The following is a 22,343-nucleotide window of genomic DNA, read 5'->3' on the forward strand; positions in this document are numbered from 1 at the left end:
TCCAAAGTCAAGCACAGAAGTCTGCCTGTGGATCTGGGGCAGGGTGTGGGTACGTGGCCAGGCACAGGCAGGGTTGTGATGCAGCTGCAGCCTAGCTCCAGCGAGGGTTGAGGACATAGCTCTCAGCTTAAACGCAGTTCCCAGGAGATGTGGGGGCAGCCCCAGTGAGACATCTGCCAGCTTTGTCTCAGAGAGCTCTGTTCAAGGGCAGTCAGGAGCTTATCAGTGTTGGCCCAGAGTCCAAGCAGCCCAGTTTCACGGGGTGGAGTGAATGCAGTGAGGGCCCTGACAGTTACTTTAAACCCTGCAGTCACAGATGCAGGAAGAACACTGCGTAATGGAGGGTGTGATTAGATCACCGTGGCTAGGGAAGGCTTGAAGATACTTTTGCTTATACCCCGCCTTTTCTCAGTAATGGCTATGCAAATAGAAACTGCTGGTGTTCTAGAGAGGCTGAGCTGAAAGTTCTGCAGAGGTCAGAGTCAATAGTTAAAGATGTCAAGCTGCAGTTAAAGATGTTATGCTGAACTGAGAGCAAAGTATATGGTGGTTTAATGTAAGAAAGGCTATATGGTCCCTACTAACGGAGCAATAAGAACAGTTAACCTTGTCAGGTTTGTACAATAGGTTCTGGAGATGTTTTCACATCAAGTGCTCTTCAGAGGCAATAGCACAATAAGAGTGTATTTTCAAAGGTATCTAAATGTTTGATCTTTGACAACAACGTGTCTCTAGTGATACAATACTGAAGTGCAATGCTCCTAAGTCACTGTATTCCCACAGAAAAAGATTTACAAGTCTGTTGAGAAGGAACTACCCATTAGATTTTGTTTACAAATGCACATGCATGAAAATGCTTAAAGAGAATCTCCTTTCCCCAGGAGAAAGCTCCAACATACATCCTGTCTCTTATATTTACCAGTTCTGACAGATTGGTTAGATCTGCTAAGGGTTTGGTTTTGCAAGGAAGCTTTCATAATGATCAGAAATTGTGTTAAGCTGATTAGCCTTCCTTTTGCTACCAGTGTCTCTACAGAAATGCATCCTGCTGCTCTTCATCTCTATTACTGATTCCAGCTCCATCTGAGTCTTGGCATCCGTATCCACATTCCTACATGCTTGTATTACTCCCAAATAATCTGTCCCTGCTTCCATGTTCCGTGTATTTCCTTTTTGTGTCTCAGCTTAGTCTGGAGCTGTTTTCATCCACATTGGCCTTATGTCATGACTGTTCCACTTTCTGCACACTGTAACAAGCCATTCATGGGCTCTGAGGAAGTTGTGCTTGATGATCAATCAGTTCTCTGGGGCTCCTCCCTGCTGGGTGGTTTCATATATGATCCTGCCAAGCAGGAACCTGAACAGACCAAAATCTGCTTTTCTGAAGCCTCTGCAGTCACCAGAGCTGTGCTACAGCACATTTTAGTGGTTGGATTTGGGTTTGCACAGTCCATTTGCACTGCTCAGTCATTAACCTGAGGGGTCTGGTGTATGGGTCTGTGCTGGTATCAGTGTTGATATCTACATCTCTGTGTCAAGGGCTACATGTGGAACTGGGTGCTGCATTGGGAGGTGTGGGTTTTTGACTGAAAGGGCAGAACCCCCTTGCTGCATACCAAGCAATATGGTTTGGAGAAGGGAAAGGAGGGGAGTGACAGCCCTGCAATCCATCACCAGAGCTTTCACACATCATTGTACTATGAAGTGACATACACAAGGGCACTAGGTTTGTAGCGATGGGAATGTTAATGATATGAGGAAGATATCTGCCCACCTGGGAAGTCCTGTACAGCTGTGTGCATGACCATCTGTAACAGCAGTTGGAGTAAGGCTGTGACCTTGGCACATCGTAAGCCCAGGTGCCAACAGCTGGGAAGACTGAAATCTATGGGCAGCTATGTAGCAGACCAGGTGTCTGAGACCAGCTGCTGGAGGGATCCACCTTGTACATATATCTGTTCCCACTGGTGGACTTCCATTCTGCTCACCAGAGAGGGGAGCAAGTGGAGGCCTATGGTGCTGTTTATGTTCATATGAGTACTTTGAGAGTCTGTCTGTGAACTGCGTGGCCACCCCATATATATATATACGGATGTGGTGTAACCTTGTGCTCTCCATGCACATACTTGCTAGGAACACATTTTCAGCTTCACTGCTGGTTGGACCTGGGGACATGGATCTGCAGCAGCCTCACCTCTCAGGTTGTTGCTTCTAGTATGACATGTTGTCCTTTAAAACAAACAATTCTGCTGGTTGTAACTACCAGACATTACCGTAGAGTCTTTTGGTTCCATGCTTTTTAAATCTCTGCTGGGGAAATTACTTTCCTTAAAAGCAAATTGCACTCTGACTTTTTACTTCATAACAGGAATGTATTCCTAGCAGATTTTGAATTTTTGGAGACTTTTCTTCTCTACAGAAGCAAAAGAGACTCTATGCATAAGGCTGGCTGTGACTCTGTGTTAAAGGTGTACAAGCATACAGATTTTAAACAGAAATATGCATATTGGTATGAGTGCAGCATGAATGGAAAGGTGTGCATGAAGGCACCAGAAGAAACAGCAGAACAAGTGTTAAAAGAATGGCCTGTACTGTCAGTGAATACCAATGATCCCAGGACACTGCTCCCTTTACTGTTCTTCGATAGACAATCCTGTTGAGTTTAACTCTACAGAGTGTGGGCTCCTTGCAAGCCTCTGCTCTTCTTCTCATTTATTAGAATGTAAAGGGCCTTTCCTGAAACCCAAACCCTCTTTCCTCCTCTGTTCATAGGTCCCATCTGCTGTCTTCCCTTAACTATGGCAAAGGGATCAATGGCTACAAAGATTAAGAAGTAATCTAGGACAGTACCCAAAAAGAAAATGGAAGGCACATCCCAATCCCAAGTTAGCAGGACCAAGCAATTACTATGGCATCATCCTTTTGCTTCACAGTCTGGCTACGTCTGCCTCCATACACTTCAGGCAACTCTCTTGATCATTTTCTATTTCTTTATTTTGAGTTCCCAAGGCTATAGTCTACCTTCCTGCTGTAGTAACAGGAAAATAAATAGTATTTGTGATGTGCTGTAGAAGTCTTCTGCAGACAAGTTGTCTATGCTACGGAGCACGGCCTTTGTGGCTTGAGAGAAACAAGTTATTTCTCAGTTTTACTGCCTTAAACTATATCTCTGGTTATCAACACAGGCTGTTGTTTTAATTGTTCTGATGCTTGGACACACCCATTTCCACTCATACTTCCCTCATACCAGCCAATTTTCCTGTTGCAAGTCTCTGAAAGCTGACTCAGTTTACTGAGGAATCAGAGGAATACCAGAGCCAGAGCAAACAAGGAGACATTTTGGCTGGAAGTAGTGGACGGCAGAGAGCAGGAGGTACAGGGATTACATTTTCAGCAGAAGCAAGAGGTTAAATCTACTCAGCCATTTTTTCAATAGTTTCTAACTTTCAGCAAATGTCTTTGTATTTATAGCTAGAAACACTCACTGCCCTGAGAGAACTGATCTGGGGCACCTCGATATAGCAATTCCTTCTGCCTCACCCAGCTGTGATACTTTATATAAACAGGTTCTGTTTGAAGAAGTTGGTGAGGAAGTAAGCTACTCTGGGCATTTGTGTTTGCAAAATATTATACCAACAAGCAGAACACATCCAGAAAAGTTTATTTGCTTTTATTGAGGACTGACCACAGACCCTCCTTAAGTGTATTTCAGAGCAATAGAACATGCTTGCCAAGGCTGTATTTGCAGCTTCTTTCTTCTTGCAGTCCTTCACTTTCGTTTCCCTGTTTCATGCTGGTACACTGTTCCAAAGCAGTAACCAGGAAACTCCTCTGCCCACATAATTCACATTTCTGAGTGGATTAATGTGAAAATGCATGTTTTCACTGGAATTGGCTGAAAAACAGAAGTAAACATAAGCAAATGACTGAAAGGTTTGCCTGTTTCATTATTATTTTCTACTGCTTGACATTGGCAATAGATTGCTGGCTCACTGCTTATTTTCTACTTTATCAGTCAGATTTAAACCTACATCAAGTATAGATCTGAGTTATATCATCCCTGACAACCTGTTGACAACCTGAGAATGCACATATATATGCATGTCTGGGACACAAGCCAGCCCAGAACTACCAATGCACATTTCTGAAACTAGAGCTGATATGGTACACTCTTCTTTCTACCCCTCCTTTTATATTCTTTCGTTTAAATAACTTCATTTGTTCCAATATCAGAGCAAGAGGGTGAGTATGGGGAAACATGCTTGATGGAAAGATCCTTCCACAACTTTCCAAAACCACAGAGTCCACATCTCGGTCCGGATCTTCGGGGAGGTTCTGTGACGTGACCAGCAATTGCTCACGCAGTGGCCGTGTGTACCAGGCAACACTAGCTGGCGTCCACTTCTCTGTCAGGGGTAATTAACTTCCTGGGGGGGGGGGGGTGTGGTGTGCTCCTGCCTGCTTCTTCGGCTTGCATTGCCAGAGAGTTTGAAAGTTAAAGCTGAACTCTGGTGGATCTGGTGCTTAGCCACCCCTCCCCCTCCCCCCCCCATCTTTCTGATTCAGTTGCGTCTCCTTTTTCCCAGTCTGACTGCAGCATTTTATCAGGAACCGCTTCTAGGCTCCGCACCCTCTGCCAGGACACAACCGTGGCACTGGCAAGCAGCTCCCTGCCAGCACAGAAGACAGAAAACCAACAGCAACATGACACGGACACTGGAATTACATCAGGCTGTTACATTTCTCTTTTATTAAAGTTAAAAATAAATAAATAAATAAATAAATGCAAAAAGCAGGCGGGCCCTCTGCCGCTCCGCCCCACGCCTTCAGTTTCGATTCCTGAAGGCAAGAGGCTGCCTCGTCACCTGCCTCCTTGTCTCCTGAAGCAGAGAGGCAACGATGAGTGACCCGGTGGTGTGCAGCTTCCTCACCAAGACCCTGTGTGCCCAGGGCGGCCGGCTGAGGCTCACGGAGCTCCGGGAGCACATTGACCTGTCGGAGCAGCAGTTGATGGAGACGCTACAGGCAGCGGGACCCCGGCGGTTCCTGCTGACTGGAGATGATGGCCTACCCGCCGAGGTGCTGGCTGTGTCGGACGTGCGGGTCTGTGTCCTCAAGGAGTGCCAGGGCTGCGACCACCTGCACCTCTGCAAGCTGCACCTCGGGGGCAAGTGCAACCTGGGCCCCAGGTGGGCACCTTTGGCCGGGGGGCGGCTGTGGGGCAGAGGGGCACCTCTGTCTGCTCTGTGGGTGTGTGGGTGTGTGAAATGTTGTGCCAAGGATGAGGCAAAAAGCAAAGCGGCCCCGAAAGACAGGTGCTGCTGGGGATGGGGCTTCATTTCCTGTCTGCAGCACCCCCTTTTCTGTCCTACCTGGGGGATGCAAAGGGCAGGCCGAGCAGCCTTTCAGAGGACTTGTTTTCTTTCTTTTTCCTTCCCCGAGGCTAGCCAAATCTGGTATCTATTAGCTAAGTAAATAAACAAACAAAAAAGTCAGGAAAATGAAACACAAATGCAGAAATGAAAGTGGAAAGTGGTTCAATGAGGACAAACTCGAAAGAAAATTTTCCTGTCAGAGGCTTCTGTTGCAGCTCTTGGTCCTGGGGTGTTATCACACCAGACTTCTGCCTCCACAAAGCTGCTCCTCACACGCTCAGATGGGAAGGAGATGGAAGGGGAAGGCCTGGTGTGTCTTCAGATGGTATAAGTGAAATACTATGATGCTAAAACTCTGTTACTCTTTGTTGCTTTGCTGACTTGGTAAGATAAGGCTACGTAGGATTTGCAGTTAGAAATATCTTGAGGTGCACATAGGCACCCCCACTAGAATAACAGAAATATGCAATGATTTCCTTTGTCATGCTGGAGCATTCCTGGGCAGCCTCCTGCCCTCTCAGCAGTGCTAAGTGTTTAAAATTGCCTTTGTGTGTATTAATAACTAATGCAAGGAAGAATATACCCTTCAGGTGTATTTAGGGGAAAAAGGGATGTTGATTAAAATGAGGAGACAGAAAGAGTGCTACATGTTCCATGTGGATCAAGACAGGTTAATTTTTAATTGATGAGATAAAATCAAGACTTGCTTCCAGATCTTGCATCCTTTTTTGTTGGAAAGGAAAACATCTGTGCAAGTTACTGGGGTCTTCCTGTTCAGTGAAATCATGACTTTTAGTCAAACTAAGTAAGTTTTTAACTTGTGTCTGACCAGTAGCTTTTAATTGCCTTTTTTTTTTTTTTTTTTTTTTTTTTTTTCCAAATGTATTGCTAAACTACAGTTGATGAGTCATCATAGGATTTCTGGACTGTTTCAACCTTTGACTTAGAAATGAATACTCAGGTAATATAGATTATTGTGTGGCTGTTGGTGGCATCAAGTGGCTGCGGAAACTAATATCCTTACAAGATTGTCTCTGAGGACTGGCAATGGCATATTCCTGCCCCTCAGACCTTGCATTCTTATTTATTTGGTTACAAAGCAAAGTGTCCTACAGTTGGGTGGTGAAATGTCTACATAAAATTGTGTAATGTAATTCAGCATGTCAGGTAAAATGTTATCACAATCTTCAGTAGTTAACTAGTAGCTAAAAGGAAAAACAGAACAGAGGTTTGAGTCTGACAGGGTAACAGGTACTTGTTGGTTGAATACGTCTAGCCTTAAAGCTGTATCAAATTATGTTTTTGAAGGGCAGGCTTTCAGGAAACTATTTTACTGCATTAAATTAACTTATTGCGTAGATATACTTTATTTCTCCTCATACCATTGATTTTGAAATCTATTTACAAATAAATGCAAAAAATTAGAATCTCACTTTCTTTGTAACTCATACTCACTGAACACGTTTATCTTGAGTTAGTAAGTGGTGCCAGCATTTCATTAGTGTCCTTTAAGCATTCCATTATCCAAAACAACATGTTCATGAACTTCCATGGATGTTGTGGTTTGTAGTTGTTATTTTAAAACTTCCCACCCAGCAGAGATAACATTGTGTTGTGTTCAGCTTCATTACCTCTTTGTCTGGGGCTCTCAGACTGTTGCATCTTTCTTTACATGCCATCCCTAGGACAACATTTTACATGCATGAAATCGAGCTCATTGCAACTTCCATCACTGCTGATGTATATCCTCAAAAATTAGCATTCCCTCCAGCTGTTCAGGTTGTGTGACTTGACTTGCCTCTTACTGGAGAGGAAGAAAGTGTGGGGCAGACAGACTCGGCTTTGTGTCTGTGTTTTCTTACAAGTGATCTGGCCACATTTATGTTAAAAATGGGGATAATAACAGTACTGTATTTCAGAGTGATTATTCTGCTTGCTTCATACTCTTACTAATTTATTATCTGCATGTTCACAGAGGCTTTTGCCAAAGTGCCTTTCTCTCCATGTTTTTTATCAAAGTGTATGTTATCTAAGGCTCTTTAAACTTGACTGAAAAAGTGAACATCTGTTATTTCTGTGTATCTTCTTTCAGAGCTTGTAGGTACTCTCATGACATCAGCAGCACTGAGAACAAAAAAGTCCTAAAGACCCATGAGTTGTCTGGCCTCAGTGAGGATGAGCTGCGAGTCCTGCTTCTCCAAAATGACCCTTTCTTCCTTCCTGATGTGAGTTGTTCTGATTTCTTAAGCTTTTGTTTATTAGGAATAGGAAAGGTTAAGAAAAAAGGTGGGGGTCTGATCTCAATTTAAAGTTCTTAAGCTACATAGTACCAGAAATAATAAGATTAGTCTGAATGAACTATGAATGGGAATGGCTGTCTGTGAAAGCACCAGAAGAAATGCTAATGAGCAAGGGCTGTAGAAATGCCATGTACTGATAACTAAAAAAACATGACAGCAATAAAACTGTTAAACATAGAGGAACATCTTGCTTGCTTCAATAGCAGAAGGCCTGCACTTGGTTTAGGCCTTGTCACATATGACTTGTCAGCAGAATAGCTACCCGCTGATAGCAGGAAACGTACAGCAAGCTTCCATCTGGCCTGTTCTGCATGCCATTCCTCTTCCTGTTAGCCCAACAGGATGCCCATAAAAATACTCAAAACAAGCAAACAAAAGATGTCAGTAACTTCATCAGAGATTTACAGATGGTGAAGTAAGCAAGATGGAGGTGAAAGATCACAGTCACAATACATGCATACAGGGTATAAGAGCCTAGCAAAAAAACCATGTTTGTTGGCTCTTAGCCAAGAGATAATGGAAACTGGGAAGCAAGCACCCCTTTCCTTGTCCAGCCTACACAGGCCTGCATGTTTTGATGCTCATGGGCATAGAAGAGTGAGAAATATATGTGAGAAAATGACCAACTGACTGCAGTCAGTTTCATGTAAAATCTGCCCCTTCCAAAGTGCATGAGGCTTATGTACATTACTTTCCTGCAAAGCAACCTGTGTTCAGTTTGTATGTAATTGGTTTTGTTAAATTTGACCGAACAATGCCATCTCTGGTTTTGTGTGCATGTGCATATGGGTAGTGCAATTTTCAAAGCACTGTCTCAAAGCCAAGAGTATCCTATTCTGACTACAGCTGTTCCTGGTTAAGAAATTACTGGAGTACTGCCTGCTGCTCTCGTCTTTTGGAAGTTATAGTCACCGCAGATCTGTTGGCATAACAGTTCTATTGTTTTCTTATTCCCTGCTCTGACGGTGATGGACTTTGACAAAATAGAACATTTTTTTGTGTTTTAAAATATGTCATGCTGGCAGATTCAAGGAGCATAATGGTGATGAGCAAGAAGGATTAATAATCTTCATCCAGCTCAGCTGCATCTACAACCTAAATGTTTCTTTTTTAGTTATTCCCAGTAATGAGCAGATAGTATCAGCCATCATTGATTGGTATTACTCTTACACTCTTATCTGTAGATCTGTTCAGCCCCCACTTCTGGAGCACATCATTAATTGCCCCTAGTAGAACACTGTAACTCCTGTTACTGAGTAAAATAGCTCGATCAGTTGAAAACATTGACTTAGGCCATTCTAAAATCTGAGAGCTGAGGCAGGGGTATGAAAGCCTGCTTCACTTTTCTTACTTAGAAAAGCTAACTGCATGTGTGCCTGCTGACAAATGAAAACCCTCAAGCAAAAAGAATCTTCTGCGTTCTGTGGGCTGAACTTGGGAGCAGGGTAAGAAAAAGCAACAGTACCCAAGAATCAGGATTTTCTTATACTTTCCCTTGCCTTCTCTTTGGCTCTCCAGTTTCTTTTTGCTGGCAAATGCAAGGGGCAGTGTGATTTCTTGCTGCAGCTAAATAGTGTGTTCTCAGTTTAATTGAGGCACAGCTTTGTTCTGGTTTTGTGGTTTATTATGATGCTTGTTACAAGAAGACATATGTGTCCCTTCTGATGCTGTGGGAACACGTGACAATACAGCATCAGACAGACATCTATGGTGGGGCCATGGCATGCTGTGCAGAATCCCCATCTGTGGTGAGGTTCAACACCCTTGCTGTTCTTCACATCTTTATAGTATTTTTAAAAAACAAAACAAAAACAAACAAACAAACAAAAAACAAAAAAACACTAAAACTATTGGTCTTTTATCCATACAAAACTGAATGTTTTGTATAGTACACCAAGGTTCACCGAGAACATTATGCATTTATCCATCTCCATAGGAGCATGCTCTTATAAACAGTACATACAGGTTGTATTGTTTAAGGCCGTCCATGTTTATGTTCACAGAATGCACTCCTGTTGCTTGGCTGTCACTAGTGGTAACCTACGAGCCTCTTCAGCCAAGGCCTACAGGTCTAAGCTGATGAAGGTACTCGAGCATCTTTCCTATGAGGAGAGGCTGAGAGAGGTAGGACTCTTCAGCCTGGAGAAGAGGAGGCTCAGGGGGATCTGAGCCATGTGTACACATGTCTATAAATACCTGAAGGGAGAGTGCAAAGAGGACAGAGCCAGGCCCTTCTCAGTGTTGCCCAGTGCCTGGGGACAAGAGGCAGTGGGCACAATTGGCAGACAGGAGGATCCCTCTGAACATCAGGAACCCTTCTGTGCTGTGTGGGAGACTGCACAGCCTCTCTGGGCAACCTATGTCAGTGAACATCACTCACACAGTACAGAAGTGCTTCTTATCAATTTTTCTGCCATGGAAGCTGAATGCTGGTAGATAACAAAGAAAAAAATTACTGACTCTACTGTGCTTTTCCATTTTGTGTCATATCTGTTCTCCCTGTTTATAGGTCTGCCAATTTTACAACAGAAGGGATGGTGTCTGCAACCAGAAAAACAACTGCAGCAGGCTTCATATTTGCCGACACTATCTCCAAGGGAAATGTAAATTTTTTGTATGCAAGAGGTCCCATAAGCTCTTGGATGAACACCCACTGAGAGTGTTGGAAACTGCAGGCATTGATGTGAAGATAGTTTCAAACTTCCAAATTATATATGATCACAAGCATGTGGAGTTCAACAAGGAACAGAACAAGGAGAAAAGTAAGTTGTAAGGAAAAATGGGTTTAAATAAGATTTTGAGATTGACAGATGTAGAAACTGTTCTTACCTTACCTCACAGCTAAACCCCGTTGTCACTTCCGGGTTTACAAATACAAGGCAGCAGAAACTTCGAGGAAAAAACAGGCAGATACAAAGAGCGAAGAACAGAAGACAGCTTTAGAAACAACAGTGAGCTCCGGGGTGCATGTACTACCTTCAAAAGGTAAATCTAAATAAATACCAATGTTTTTTTCCTATTACCCCTCTTACAACATGGACATTTTTTTTCCCCTTCTGCTGTTGATCTGCATTTGGGAATGGAGTAAGTCATGGCCAAGTCATGTGGGAGGGAGAGCTGCCTTCCTATTGTGTGCAGTATGGCTATTGAGTGGCTGATGATAGTTGTGACTAGCTGGAATTTTTAACTGTTACTGCTGATCTGTCAGCAGTGGAGTGCCCTGTAAAATGATCTGTGCTGAATGTAATCCTCAACACACAGATTGAGATGTTGCCAGCTAGCTGAGGTTCTGTTACAGCACTGCTATTTATTCAGTCTTCTCATGCAGATCCCAGTAGCAATGAACCTTCTCAGAGCCAACACCAGTTGCCAGCAGGTGCCAGAGGTGAAGATGAAGGTATGGATTGTTTCTGCTCTCCAGTCCTGAGATCAGGGGTTCTCACTGTGATTTGGTTTCATACAGTGCTACAGCTCCCAGTGGTAGTGGGAGAGCAGCTTACGGACTTACCCTACCATATTTTGGATGTGCACAAGTCGATGGGGCCGGATGGGATCCACCCAAGGGTACTGAAAGAACTGGCAGAGGTGCTAGCCAAGCCGCTTACCATCATTTATCAACAGTCCTGGCTATCGGGGGAGGTCCCACTTGACTGGCGGCTAGCAAATGTGACGCCCATCTACAAGAAGGGCCGGAGGACTGACCCGGGAAACTACAGGCCTGTCAGTTTGACCTCAGTGCCAGGGAAGCTCATGGAGCACATTATCTCGAGAGTCATCACGCAGCACTTGCAGGGCAAGCAGGTGATCAGGCCCAGTCAGCATGGGTTTATGAAGGGCAGGTCCTGCTTGACGAACCTGATCTCCTTCTATGACAAAGTGACGCGCTGGGTGGATGAGGGAAAGGCTGTAGATGTGGTCTACCTTGACTTCAGCAAGGCTTTTGACACCGTTTCCCACAGCATTCTCCTCAAGAAACTGGCTGCTCTTGGCTTGGACTGGCGCACGCTTCGTTGGGTTAGAAACTGGCTGGATAGCCGGGCCCAAAGAGTTGTGGTAAATGGAGTCAAATCCAGTTGGAGGCCGGTCACTAGTGGCGTTCCCCAGGGCTCGGTGCTGGGGCCGGTCCTCTTCAATATCTTCATTGATGATCTGGATGAGGGCATTGAGTGCACCCTCAGTAAGTTTGCAGATGACACCAAGTTAGGTACGTGTGTCGATCTGCTCGAGGGTAGGAAGGCTCTGCAGGAGGATCTGGAGAGGCTGGACCGATGGGCCGAGGTCAACTGCATGAAGTTCAACAAGGCCAAGTGCCAGGTCCTGCACCTGGGGCGCAATAACCCCAAGCAGAGCTACAGGCTGGGAGATGAGTGGTTGGAGAGCTGCCAGGCAGAGAAGGACCTGGGAGTATTGGTTGATAGTCGGCTGAATATGAGCCAGCAGTGTGCTCAGGTGGCCAAGAAGGCCAACAGCATCCTGGCCTGTATAAGAAACAGTGTGGCCAGCAGGGCCAGGGAGGTGATCGTCCCCCTGTACTCGGCTCTGGTGAGGCCGCACCTCGAGTACTGTGTTCAGTTTTGGGCCCCTCACTACAAGAAGGACATGGAGGTGCTCGAGCGAGTCCAGAGAAGGGCAACAAAGCTGGTGGGGGGCCTGGAGAACAAGTCTTACGAGGAGCGGCTGAGGGAGCTGGGCTTGTTCAGCCTGGAGAAAAGGAGGCTCAGGGGTGACCTTATCGCTCTCTACAGGTACCTCAAGGGAGGCTGTAGCGAGGTGGGGGTTGGTCTGTTCTCCCACGTGCCTGGTGACAGGACGAGGGGGAATGGGCTAAAGTTGCGCCAGGGGAGTTTTAGGTTGGATGTTACGAAGAACTTCTTTACCGAAAGGGTTGTTAGACACTGGAACGGGCTGCCCAGGGAAGTGGTGGAGTCCCCATCCCTGGAGGTCTTTAAAAGACGTTTAGATGTAGAGCTTAGGGATATGGTTTAGTGGGGACTGATAGTGTTAGGTCAGAGGTTGGACTTGATGATCTTGAGGTCTCTTCCAACCTAGAAAATTCTGTGATTCTGTGATTCATATGCAGAAAGTGTCAGACAGCCTGCAGAGGAGTGTTGAGATTTCTGCCTGAGCATTGTGCAGCATAGCCATGTGTGTGTCCGGTCTGGGGAGCAATCAGGAACAGTTCTGGGCCCATTGCTTCCTTCCTGGGAGGGAGAGAGAGTTGTGTGTCTGTGATCTTTTCCTTGTCCCCAAGGAATGGATACAGCTTTAGCAGTAGAGAGGTTATACTGATACAAGTTCTGGTGTGTAAATAGGAACTCTTGCATCTCCTGCCGTCCTGAGCAGAAGGGCCTTGGCTTCAAAGGCCTAATTCAGCATACAGGGACAGTCAGATCCTGAAGTGCTTGGCTTGGCTATTACAGTCAACTCCTTGTTATGTGTGGGATGAAATGCCAAATGCAGTATCTTTCTTGTGGGGTTGCGTTTTCACAGGGTAAATAAAGGACCGATGTGTTCCTTCTTGTTAGGTAAAAAAGACGATTTCTCTGCGAACACTTTGAAGGACAAGAAGGAAGATAACAGTGATGAGATCTGTTTGTTCTATGTATGGAAGTACTGCAAACATAACGGTAAGCCTTACAAAAAGTAACAGCATTTTGGAGAGCAGTGTCTGAAGAGGCACTGTCCACTCTATGGCTCAGACTAGTGGAGGCATATGGCGTGTCAGCACTGCAGCATTGTCCATGACCAATTATACATTCTCACTGTTTCACTTTGTTTCCAAGTCAGTAATGAACTCTGTCAGAATTGCAGACATAATCAGAGGAAATTCAAGTGGATACACATAAACTCTCCCTCCTTTTGATGACATGTTTGTGGTCTATTTCAGTCATGTTGATGAGGTCAGGCCTTGGGCATGATTTTGAAAAACCATTTAACTGTTAAATGTTATACTTTCTGTAGCTATTAGATCAATTTAACAACTGGCCTTATGCTGTCCTGACTGATGGTTGATATTATGTCATCCTTTATTCCTGTTTTGTCTTATGTACATCTGATAATAGGCATATTCTTGTCCCATTAAGTCCTTTAAAAAGTGATCTGTTACAATGACTTAAGAAAACACAGTTGTACTATGTAAGCTAACTGTGATTCTTGCTGTGGCCAGTAATAGGGATCTGGGGAAAATATAAGTATAAGCAATTGTATTCAGAGACAATTGCTGAATTGTCTCAGAACAGTCTCCTAAGCCCTAGGTGATTTAGGCTTCCTTGGAAAAGAGGGATGTAGCATTAAATTTTTATTCTGGTCAACTTGTCTGGTCACTTTCTAAATTCCTACTCCCTTTCTGACTTCCTGATCTTGGCAAAAGACCATTTAACTAAGTCAGACTGTGTTCACTTTTTGCTTAGGATGTGCGTAGTTAATTGCTTGAAGATCATTTGGTCTCAGATGTTTGTGTGTGTTTAGCATTTCTGTAGTAAGTTTGTATTCTTGTAAAGATGCAGTTCTCCCCTCAGAAGCTCCTTTTCTGAATCAAATGAGTACATTACTCTTTCCCACTTTAGGGCTTGATAATGCCTCTTCTTCACCATTACTTGGAAGAGAGGCAGTGCTTTAAAAATAAATGATACCTTTTATGGGTATTGTATGAACCATAGAAATGAAATCTAGCCCAGAGAGACCAAGTTTTTTGTTTGTTTGTTTTGTTGTTCTACAGCATTTCAAGTTAATTTAAAGATGGTGCTTTCAAGACAGGGTATGTTCCACCCCTATCAACAGAAAGAAGGAACCAAAGAAAAAAGAAGTGAATTATTCTGTTTTCATAACCAGGGCTAGGTGTCATATATTCTGTGGTCAGAAACGTCAAGGGAAAGGAATGATAAAATTTTTTGGCTCTGTCTCTGCAGTGGATACCCCAGCCTGGTATCGTGTTTCTCAGACTCTCTCTGCTTCTTTAAAACCAGGCTTAAGGGTGAAGGTTATGAACTTTTTGACTTGCATGGTGTGAATGGTGTGCCCAGGCTCAAAGCAACTATACTGTGACCACCAAACAGCTAAACCCCAGCACTGGAGAGTTAGTGTGTTTAGCCATATGGTGTTTGGTTCAAAAGTTGTGAATAAGAGGTTTGGTTCATACTCAGATTTGGAGTGCACATCAGCTACCCTAACAGGGAGGCACGGAGGTCAGACTGTGCCTATATACAGCAGCATGCATTCATGCAGAGACATTACAGTCTGAACTCAAATGCACAGACCTTTTCTGAGTAACACAGGTCCCACATACAAGGCAGTTGAAGTTGTTACTTCCCATGTTCTGAGAAGCAAAGCAACAGTTCCAATGGTGCTTGTTAGTAGGACTACTAACTGTCTTGTTAGTAGGACTGTGTGCTACATGTTCCAGGATGAATGTAGAGTCTCCCTTGCAGGATATCCTGTGGAGTATTGCAGACCTTTATGCTGCCTCATTTGTTGGGCTGGGCCTAAAGAAAACACTTTAACAGTCCCTCTTGTTAACCAGCTCAGAAGCTCTAAGGGACTGAGGGAAAGACAAGCAACTATTTTGGAGTGCCAGTAAACGTGTCCCTTTACAGCTGAGAAACATGGTGATGTGACACATAAACACTAACTTCTTATTTGTGGCGCTGCTTTCCCAGCTGCCAAAGTCATGTCCCAGCGAAGAGACATTTTGTTTTGTTTTGTTTTGTTTTGACTACACTTAGCAGGATGAGAGACCTTGTGTTGCTTTCCTAGATAATACTAATGACACACACAACTACTGTTTCAACACATTTCTAATTTCAGTGGTCTGTCCTTATTGCTCATACCAAAGCCCAGGAGGTAAAGCCAAAGAATGCAAAAAGTGTTACTTTTTTTTTTTTTTTTTTTTTTTTTCTTGTCTTGTTTTACTCTCTGTGATTGCAGAACTCTTGACTAAGTCTGATGTCATTACAGACAAATGCAGATCGATTCATTACCATTTGCCATATCGATGGCAAGTATTTAATGGGTTCACCTGGAATGACCTTTCCATGATGGAGGAAATTGAAAAGGCCTATTGTGACCCAAAAATGAATAGGTATGCTGATAGCTGGACTGGTTGCTTTAAGTGTTGTGGTTGAGCCTATGAAGGAAAACTCTTGATTTCTTCTTAGAGTTGTCTGACTTCCATAACTTCTGATTAGTGAGCTTCTCAGAATCTGGGAGGAATGTACAAAGGTGAGGGCTTTTTTTTTTTTTTTTTTTTTCCTTTCTAAAGAGAAAAGTAAAAGTGACTGCATGGAAAATCTCCCCGTTTCCATCTACTAAAGAATAACATGTCAGTATCTTGATTTAAAACTCTCCGCAGAGTAATAAGAGTAAAGTGGAATTCAGTGCTTAGAGTATTAGTATTTCAGGTAATAAATCATAACTTATTTTTACTAACTAAGTAAGGTCTCTTAACAGCAGTTCAGAGCTAGTCTGTATTATGAAATGCCCTCTCCCTTTCCTTCTCTTTTTCCCTCTCACTTTCCCAATGTATGCTAGGGTCATTAATTTTTCCTTTAACTCCTTTCTGAAATCCACACTGTAAGTCAGCTGGATTGGTAGGGGACCCCAAGTTTGCCCTTGATAAATTGACATTGTAATTTTGGCTCTTGCCTTTTAAGCCAGAAAATTGTTTTGATTTGCTGCTTGACTAGGTTGCCAGGTGGTGCAAATCAAAAGCAAGATTCCCAAGATGAGGGTCCCTCAAGTTAATTTTTCAAGACTACAAAGAGCCAGGGAATGGGATTTGTAAAACTCATAGTTGTGATTGTGTTCTTTGTAATCACAGAAAAAGAACAAAAAGAACAAAGCTGATAAGCTGCAGGTGTTTTTGGCAAAGTCAGTAAAGTGTTTACCAGCTTTCATTTTTCTACTGAGAAAAATTGCCATGTGCATTTATTTACTGCAGAAATCTTTGCCTGTTATGTGTGTAACCCCAGGCTGTCTGTGAAGCTGGCAGCATGTAATGTGACTAGTGACAGATGATATTTGCTCTCTTACAGGCCATAGCTCACTTCTGAATGTTGGAAACAGTTTTCAGAGCTGCCTTGCATACTGTGGAAAATACTCTTATTTCAGGCCTAATTAAGTTCAGACAGTCACATTATATTAAAGAAGATTGTACCAGATTAAACAGGGGATTAGATTATTAAAATCTGTACTGTTTACTGTAATAAACCTCTGAATTTGTCCTTACAGTATAGCAGATAAGAACATTAATTTCCAGACAATGACCTGCTCCTCTTCGTTGCTTCGACGCCTCTCTACACCATCATCTGTCACACAACCCATGTTTGTATTGACTACAAAGTGGATTTGGTATTGGCAGAATGACCAAGGCCAGTGGATTGAATATGGAGAACAGGCAAGTCAACATCCTGTACCTCTTCCTCATCCTGTGCTATGAATCACTCCTGAAGGAATGTGTGGAGCTTCTTCCCTCCACTTCCCTTTACACAAGCGAGGTTAATTAAGTAAATACTTGTGCTTGAATTTTAGTGTCAAATAAGGCAGGGAAGCTACAGATGTTCCTAACAGTTGTGGTAAAATGGTGACAAGCTGGAGGGGAAGGAACATGCCTCTTCTTACAGTGAGATTTAGTACATGCAATTGTCTTTCCTTGTACCTGGATGATTTGTCAAATCTGCTTTCTTGACAAAGATCTTGATGGTGAATGCAAGAAGACAAAATACCTTTTTTTTTTTTTTTTTTTCAGTTTGACTGTTTTTGATGATGCTTGCTGGTTTCTGTCATCAGATTCCCTTTTGGAGTTGTCCATGTCTTCTACATACTATCCCTGAGATATGTACCTTTAAAAATTATTCAGGAAGTACTCTTGCCTGTTTTAAGCATTTGCCTTTTGTCTCAGAGATGTAAGGATTGCTGTCTCAGGTCAAACATCTGTGATGGTTTTGCTCGGGTGGGCGACCGAGCTCCACCACAACCGCTCTCTCACTCCCCCTCCTCAAAGAGGAACAGGGAGAAAATACGATGAAAGGGGCTTAAGGGTTGAGATAAGGACAAGGAGATCGTGCAGTAATTATTGTGATGGGCAAAACAGACTCAGCATAGGGAGATAGTAAGATTTATTGCGTATTACTAATGAGCTAGAGAAGTGAGAAACAAAGGAAAGAAACCAAAAGCACCTTCCCCCCCCATCCACCCTCTTCCACCTCCTCCCCCCGAGCAGCGCAGGGGAACGGGGGAATGGGGGTTATGGTCAGTCTGTAGAAATTCTTCTCTGCCGCTCCTTCCCGATCACTCTCGTCCCCTGTGCTATGGGGTCCCTCCCACGGGATGCAGTCCTTGCTGAACTCATCCAGCGTGGGCTTCCCACAGGCAGCAGCTCTTCAAGAACTGCTCCAGATATGGGTCTGTACCATGGGGTCCATCCCTTGGGAGCAAACTGCTCCAACCTGGATCCCCCACGGGCAGCAGCTCCTGCCAAGTCACCTGCTCCTGCGTGGTCTCCTCTCCATGGGCTGCAGGTCCAGCCCAGAATCTGCTCCGGCAGGGGTCTTCCACAGGTCGCAGTCTCTGTCGGTGCAGGTCCACCTGCTCCACCGTGGTCTCCTCCACAGGCTGCAGCGTGGAACCCTGCTCCACCGTGGTACTCCATGGGCTGCAGGGGGAGATCCTGCTTCACCATGGTCCTCACCACAGCCCGCAGGGGACTTCTGCTCCAGCGCCTGGAGCACCTCTCCCCCTCCTTCTTCACTGACCTTGGCACCTGCAAGGCTGTTCCTCACTCCTCTCACTCTCCCAGCTGCTGTGTGGCACAGCATTTTTTTTTTCCTGTCTTAAATATGCTCTCACAGAAGCGCAAACAACATCACTTATTGGCTCAGCTCTGGTCAGCAGTGGGGCCCTTACCAAACATGGGGCAGCTTCTAGATCCTTCTCACAGAAGCCACCCCTATGGCCCCCTGCTACCAAAACCTTGCCACATAAACCCACTACAACATCACCTTTTTCCTTGGGTGGCCAAATCTTTAATGGGAGAGTGATCTATCTGAAAAATTGCCATCTGATGCTATGGGGACAGACATGTTCTTTAGGGATCATGGGCAGAATGAAGATGCTACTAATTTGTAGTTATAACTGAAGTTTTATTATTCCATAGAATTTTGTAATTAATGTAGCACCAGGTTTTATGATCTGCATAGCACAGTATATATATAATATATATATATATATATAATCAGCATATCTTATGGCTAATTAGTGTTTGTTCTAAGCATCTGAACCCTCTGCAGGCTGGGTCTGTCACAAATTAATTTGGTCAACTTAAGAACTTAACAGGAATTAGGTTTTATTAACATTTTATGGTAAACCACAGAATTCGTTTGTGTGATATTTAGGGATTTAGTTAAAGATTTGAGAATGGCAAGATTCACATGAGACTTACTGCAAGGTATAGGAGTTTCTTAAACTTAGTTGCATGCTTTAAGGACTTTTTCCTTTTTGGTGCATTACTTACCCTTTTGTTTCATCGGTGTATTCAGCAGATGATCTTTGAATCTCAACAAGCCTGATCTTTGGTGGCCTTTCCTCTTTTTTCTTTCCTCTTTCCTCTTTTTTTTCAGCATATGCAGTAGAATATCTTAGAATCTTGAGGAGTCTGCCCTGAGAGGCATGCCAGCTCAGGGGGAGTTTTGGCTCATAGCCCACTGTGATCCTGAAGAGCTCAAGGGGCTCTTTGCTTATGACCAGTATTTACAGGAACCCACAAGACAATTGACTCTTAGTACTTTTACGTCCTGGCTACGAGATAGACAAGGAAAATATGGTATTTTCCACCAACCATGCCATTCTGGTATCTTCCAGAATGTCCATTTCTGCTACTTCATAGACTCAGCTATGATCCAGGCCATAAGGGTTTGAAACATGATCAAGGAGTTCCTGTTTGTATTCACCTGTTACACCTGTTGCCCATTGACAATAGAGGAATGATGAGTTAGAAAGATTACTTAATCTTGAACCACAGCTGAGTTTGGGGGAAGAGCTACTCCACCAAAGAGTCAAATCCTAACACTTGGCATGCGATGTAACAACTACAATCTACACTTGGAGTACTTGGATTATGAGTCACTCAGTCCTTGAAGGAAGCATACCATGGTGGAGGCATACCTGGCTCTGCTGGGGGGTCATGGGTTTTGGCATCCAGCAGCAGCTCCAGTCCATGTTCCACTTAGGACCTGTAGCTGCTTGGCTTTACAGGCAGTGCTTCATGTGCTCTTACACTTCCCTGGGCTGTAGCAGGGTCACCACATCCTGTTTGGCCAAGTGCCTGGCACCTTGGAGACTGGTGGGGAGGGAAATAGTTGGCCTGATACCCAGAGCCTTCAAGCCTGGCACCCCATGACCTTCAAGGCTAGTGAGGAGGGAGAAAAGGGGGGCTGATAGCTCACTTACAGATAATGGCTGCTTACTCTACAAAATGGCATTAGTTATGATAATCATATTACCAAGGGTCAGGAGTAGGGGGCACTGGTCATAGAAATGCAGGAAAATAAATAAATAAGGCATCTGTCCTTTTTCTCAGAAGATCAGTTTTCCCTACCTGGTTCACAGTGTAGCTGCACAAACAGTTTTCTTGGCTGGATGCAGAGTTGATCCAGGGACAGGGAAAGGTAGGCAGGGGAAGATGATAAATATAGTGGCTCTGGTAAAATTGGGCCTTGATTTCAATCAGCAGCTTAGATAGAAAGTGTCTCCATCAGCATACTCCAATGTTTTACATTGGTTTGTACACTAGAGAACTATAGTGGTTACAGAGATTTACATGGGATACTTGTATGTCCAGTACTATGTATCTCCACATATTTAGAAATGTTTGGTAATCACAGTAGGCCACAACAGTTCTGGCTGGATCCCTGTTCATCCTTCTCATTGCTTCCTCTTTCCTTCTACCCAAACTAGTTATCTAAGGTTTAGTCTTGACTGTGTTTAATCATTACTCTTCTCTCTCTCTTGTGTTTTTGTTTGCCTGTTTTTTTTTTTTTTTTTTTTTTTCCTAAAGGGAGAAGGTGATGTTGTGAACTCGCCATCTTCTGACATACTTGAGAATTTGTATCTGTCAGATCCAGATGCCACCATACCTTTCCAGGCTGGCTTGTATGGTTACCAGCTCAATTTTAAAGGTACTCATTTTAAAGGTTCTCATTTACAGTTATGCAGGGTTTTACAGCTATTAATTTGCAAACTATCCCAGCTTTTCAAGCCTATGCCTTACTTTACTAATGTTACCAGATTTACTCACTGGAAATGAGGTGGTGACGGAAGTGAGGAAATTCCTTACAAAAGTACCCTTCCCCCTTACTCCTTGACACTCCATACTCACATAGGAGAAGTCTTCACATAAAGTCATGGTAAACCAGAAGTGAGATAATCTCCCTTTCTGTGCTGCTGGAGCAACTTTTGAAGAGCACGAATGATGTATAGGAGCAAGTAAGATAGGCACAGGATGAATAAGAGTTACAGGGAAGGACAAGAAGCTTACATAGGCTTTGTGCAACCATTCTTCAGCAGATAGCATTGACCATGAATACGCCATTTTTCATTAATGAACAATTATAATTAATTAATGACCCTATCTGCTAGACTTATTCATTACATTTTTTCCTTTCTCTTTTTCCCTCTAGAAATGACCCAGACAAACATTTCTTCTAAAACTCGAAGACGGGTCTGTAGACGACCAAAGTTTGTGTCTTATGAAGAAGTGCAGAAGATAAAGCAAAGGTAAATGATGCTCTTAAGCTGTTTCATATTTGAGAAATATTTATAAGGCAAAATTGCTGCCAGCATTGATAGTACTTGTGCAAAGAATTCAGTTGTTGCTAGAAGAAAACATATCGACTTGCTATATGATGAGCTGCCTGCTCAGGGCATTGCCTCGTTTCTGGGATACATGTTACTCCAGGTACCACATCCACAGGACTGGTGATGGACAATCATGTCTTAAATTGGCACATGAAAGATGACTGTGACAACTGAATGTCAGCTTACAGAATGAGTCTGTTTCCCAATTTCTCTGTGGTTTATTTTGTTTATTTTTAAATGTAGGAATTACCCAAAGGGGGTTGCTGCCAATTTGAATAGTCAGAGCAGGACTAGAAATGATAACACTTTCACACTTTCTTTCCCTTTGCTAGCAGTCAGAGGGATTCTTCTATTCCAAATCAAGCCTGTCCTCCCCACTGGGATCCATTTGCCTTGCCTGACTTAAAATACAAGGTATTTTATTTTTTAGTTTTTTTGTTTTACTTATTCATTCTAATGATACTAAAAGTAGTCTTTGTTTTAATTATTCATTCTAATGATATTAAAAAGTAGTCTTTCTGGAAGAGAAACATAGACTGTTGAAGTCCTACAGCATGTTAAAAAAATGCTTCTTGGTGTTACTTTTGTCCTTTTATATACTGTTTTTAACCCTGATTAAGGAACAGTGCACCATGTTGAGCACAAGAGGTTTTACTTGTTGACTGTTACAAAATCTTGTGTGATATTGATCAAATTGTATTGGCACAGACATACTGATAGCTAAGGGCAGGACAGAAGTAATATATTTTCAAACTGAGAATTCCTTCTGGCTATTTTCAATTGACATAGACCTCCATTGCTATTCTCAATCCTTGTACTT

General features: G+C 43.4%; 1 protein-coding gene across 1 annotated transcript in view; it reads left to right on the top strand.

The window, feature by feature from the left end:
• Positions 1-4,817: 4,817 nt before the first annotated feature.
• Positions 4,818-22,343, top strand: part of LOC118155534 (zinc finger CCCH-type antiviral protein 1-like) — a 29,113-nt gene continuing 11,587 nt past the window's right edge. The window contains 12 exon segments of the mRNA XM_035308859.1: positions 4,818-5,189; positions 7,468-7,600; positions 10,185-10,437; positions 10,517-10,660; positions 10,953-10,961; positions 11,004-11,072; positions 13,201-13,302; positions 15,629-15,752; positions 16,901-17,066; positions 20,724-20,844; positions 21,346-21,442; positions 21,856-21,937. Of these exon segments, the coding sequence (XP_035164750.1) occupies positions 4,900-5,189; positions 7,468-7,600; positions 10,185-10,437; positions 10,517-10,660; positions 10,953-10,961; positions 11,004-11,072; positions 13,201-13,302; positions 15,629-15,752; positions 16,901-17,066; positions 20,724-20,844; positions 21,346-21,442; positions 21,856-21,937 (1,590 nt within the window). The 5' untranslated portion in view covers positions 4,818-4,899.

This window comes from Oxyura jamaicensis, chromosome 1, assembly GCF_011077185.1.
Source record: "Oxyura jamaicensis isolate SHBP4307 breed ruddy duck chromosome 1, BPBGC_Ojam_1.0, whole genome shotgun sequence".
NCBI classification, from domain to species: Eukaryota; Metazoa; Chordata; class Aves; order Anseriformes; family Anatidae; genus Oxyura; species Oxyura jamaicensis.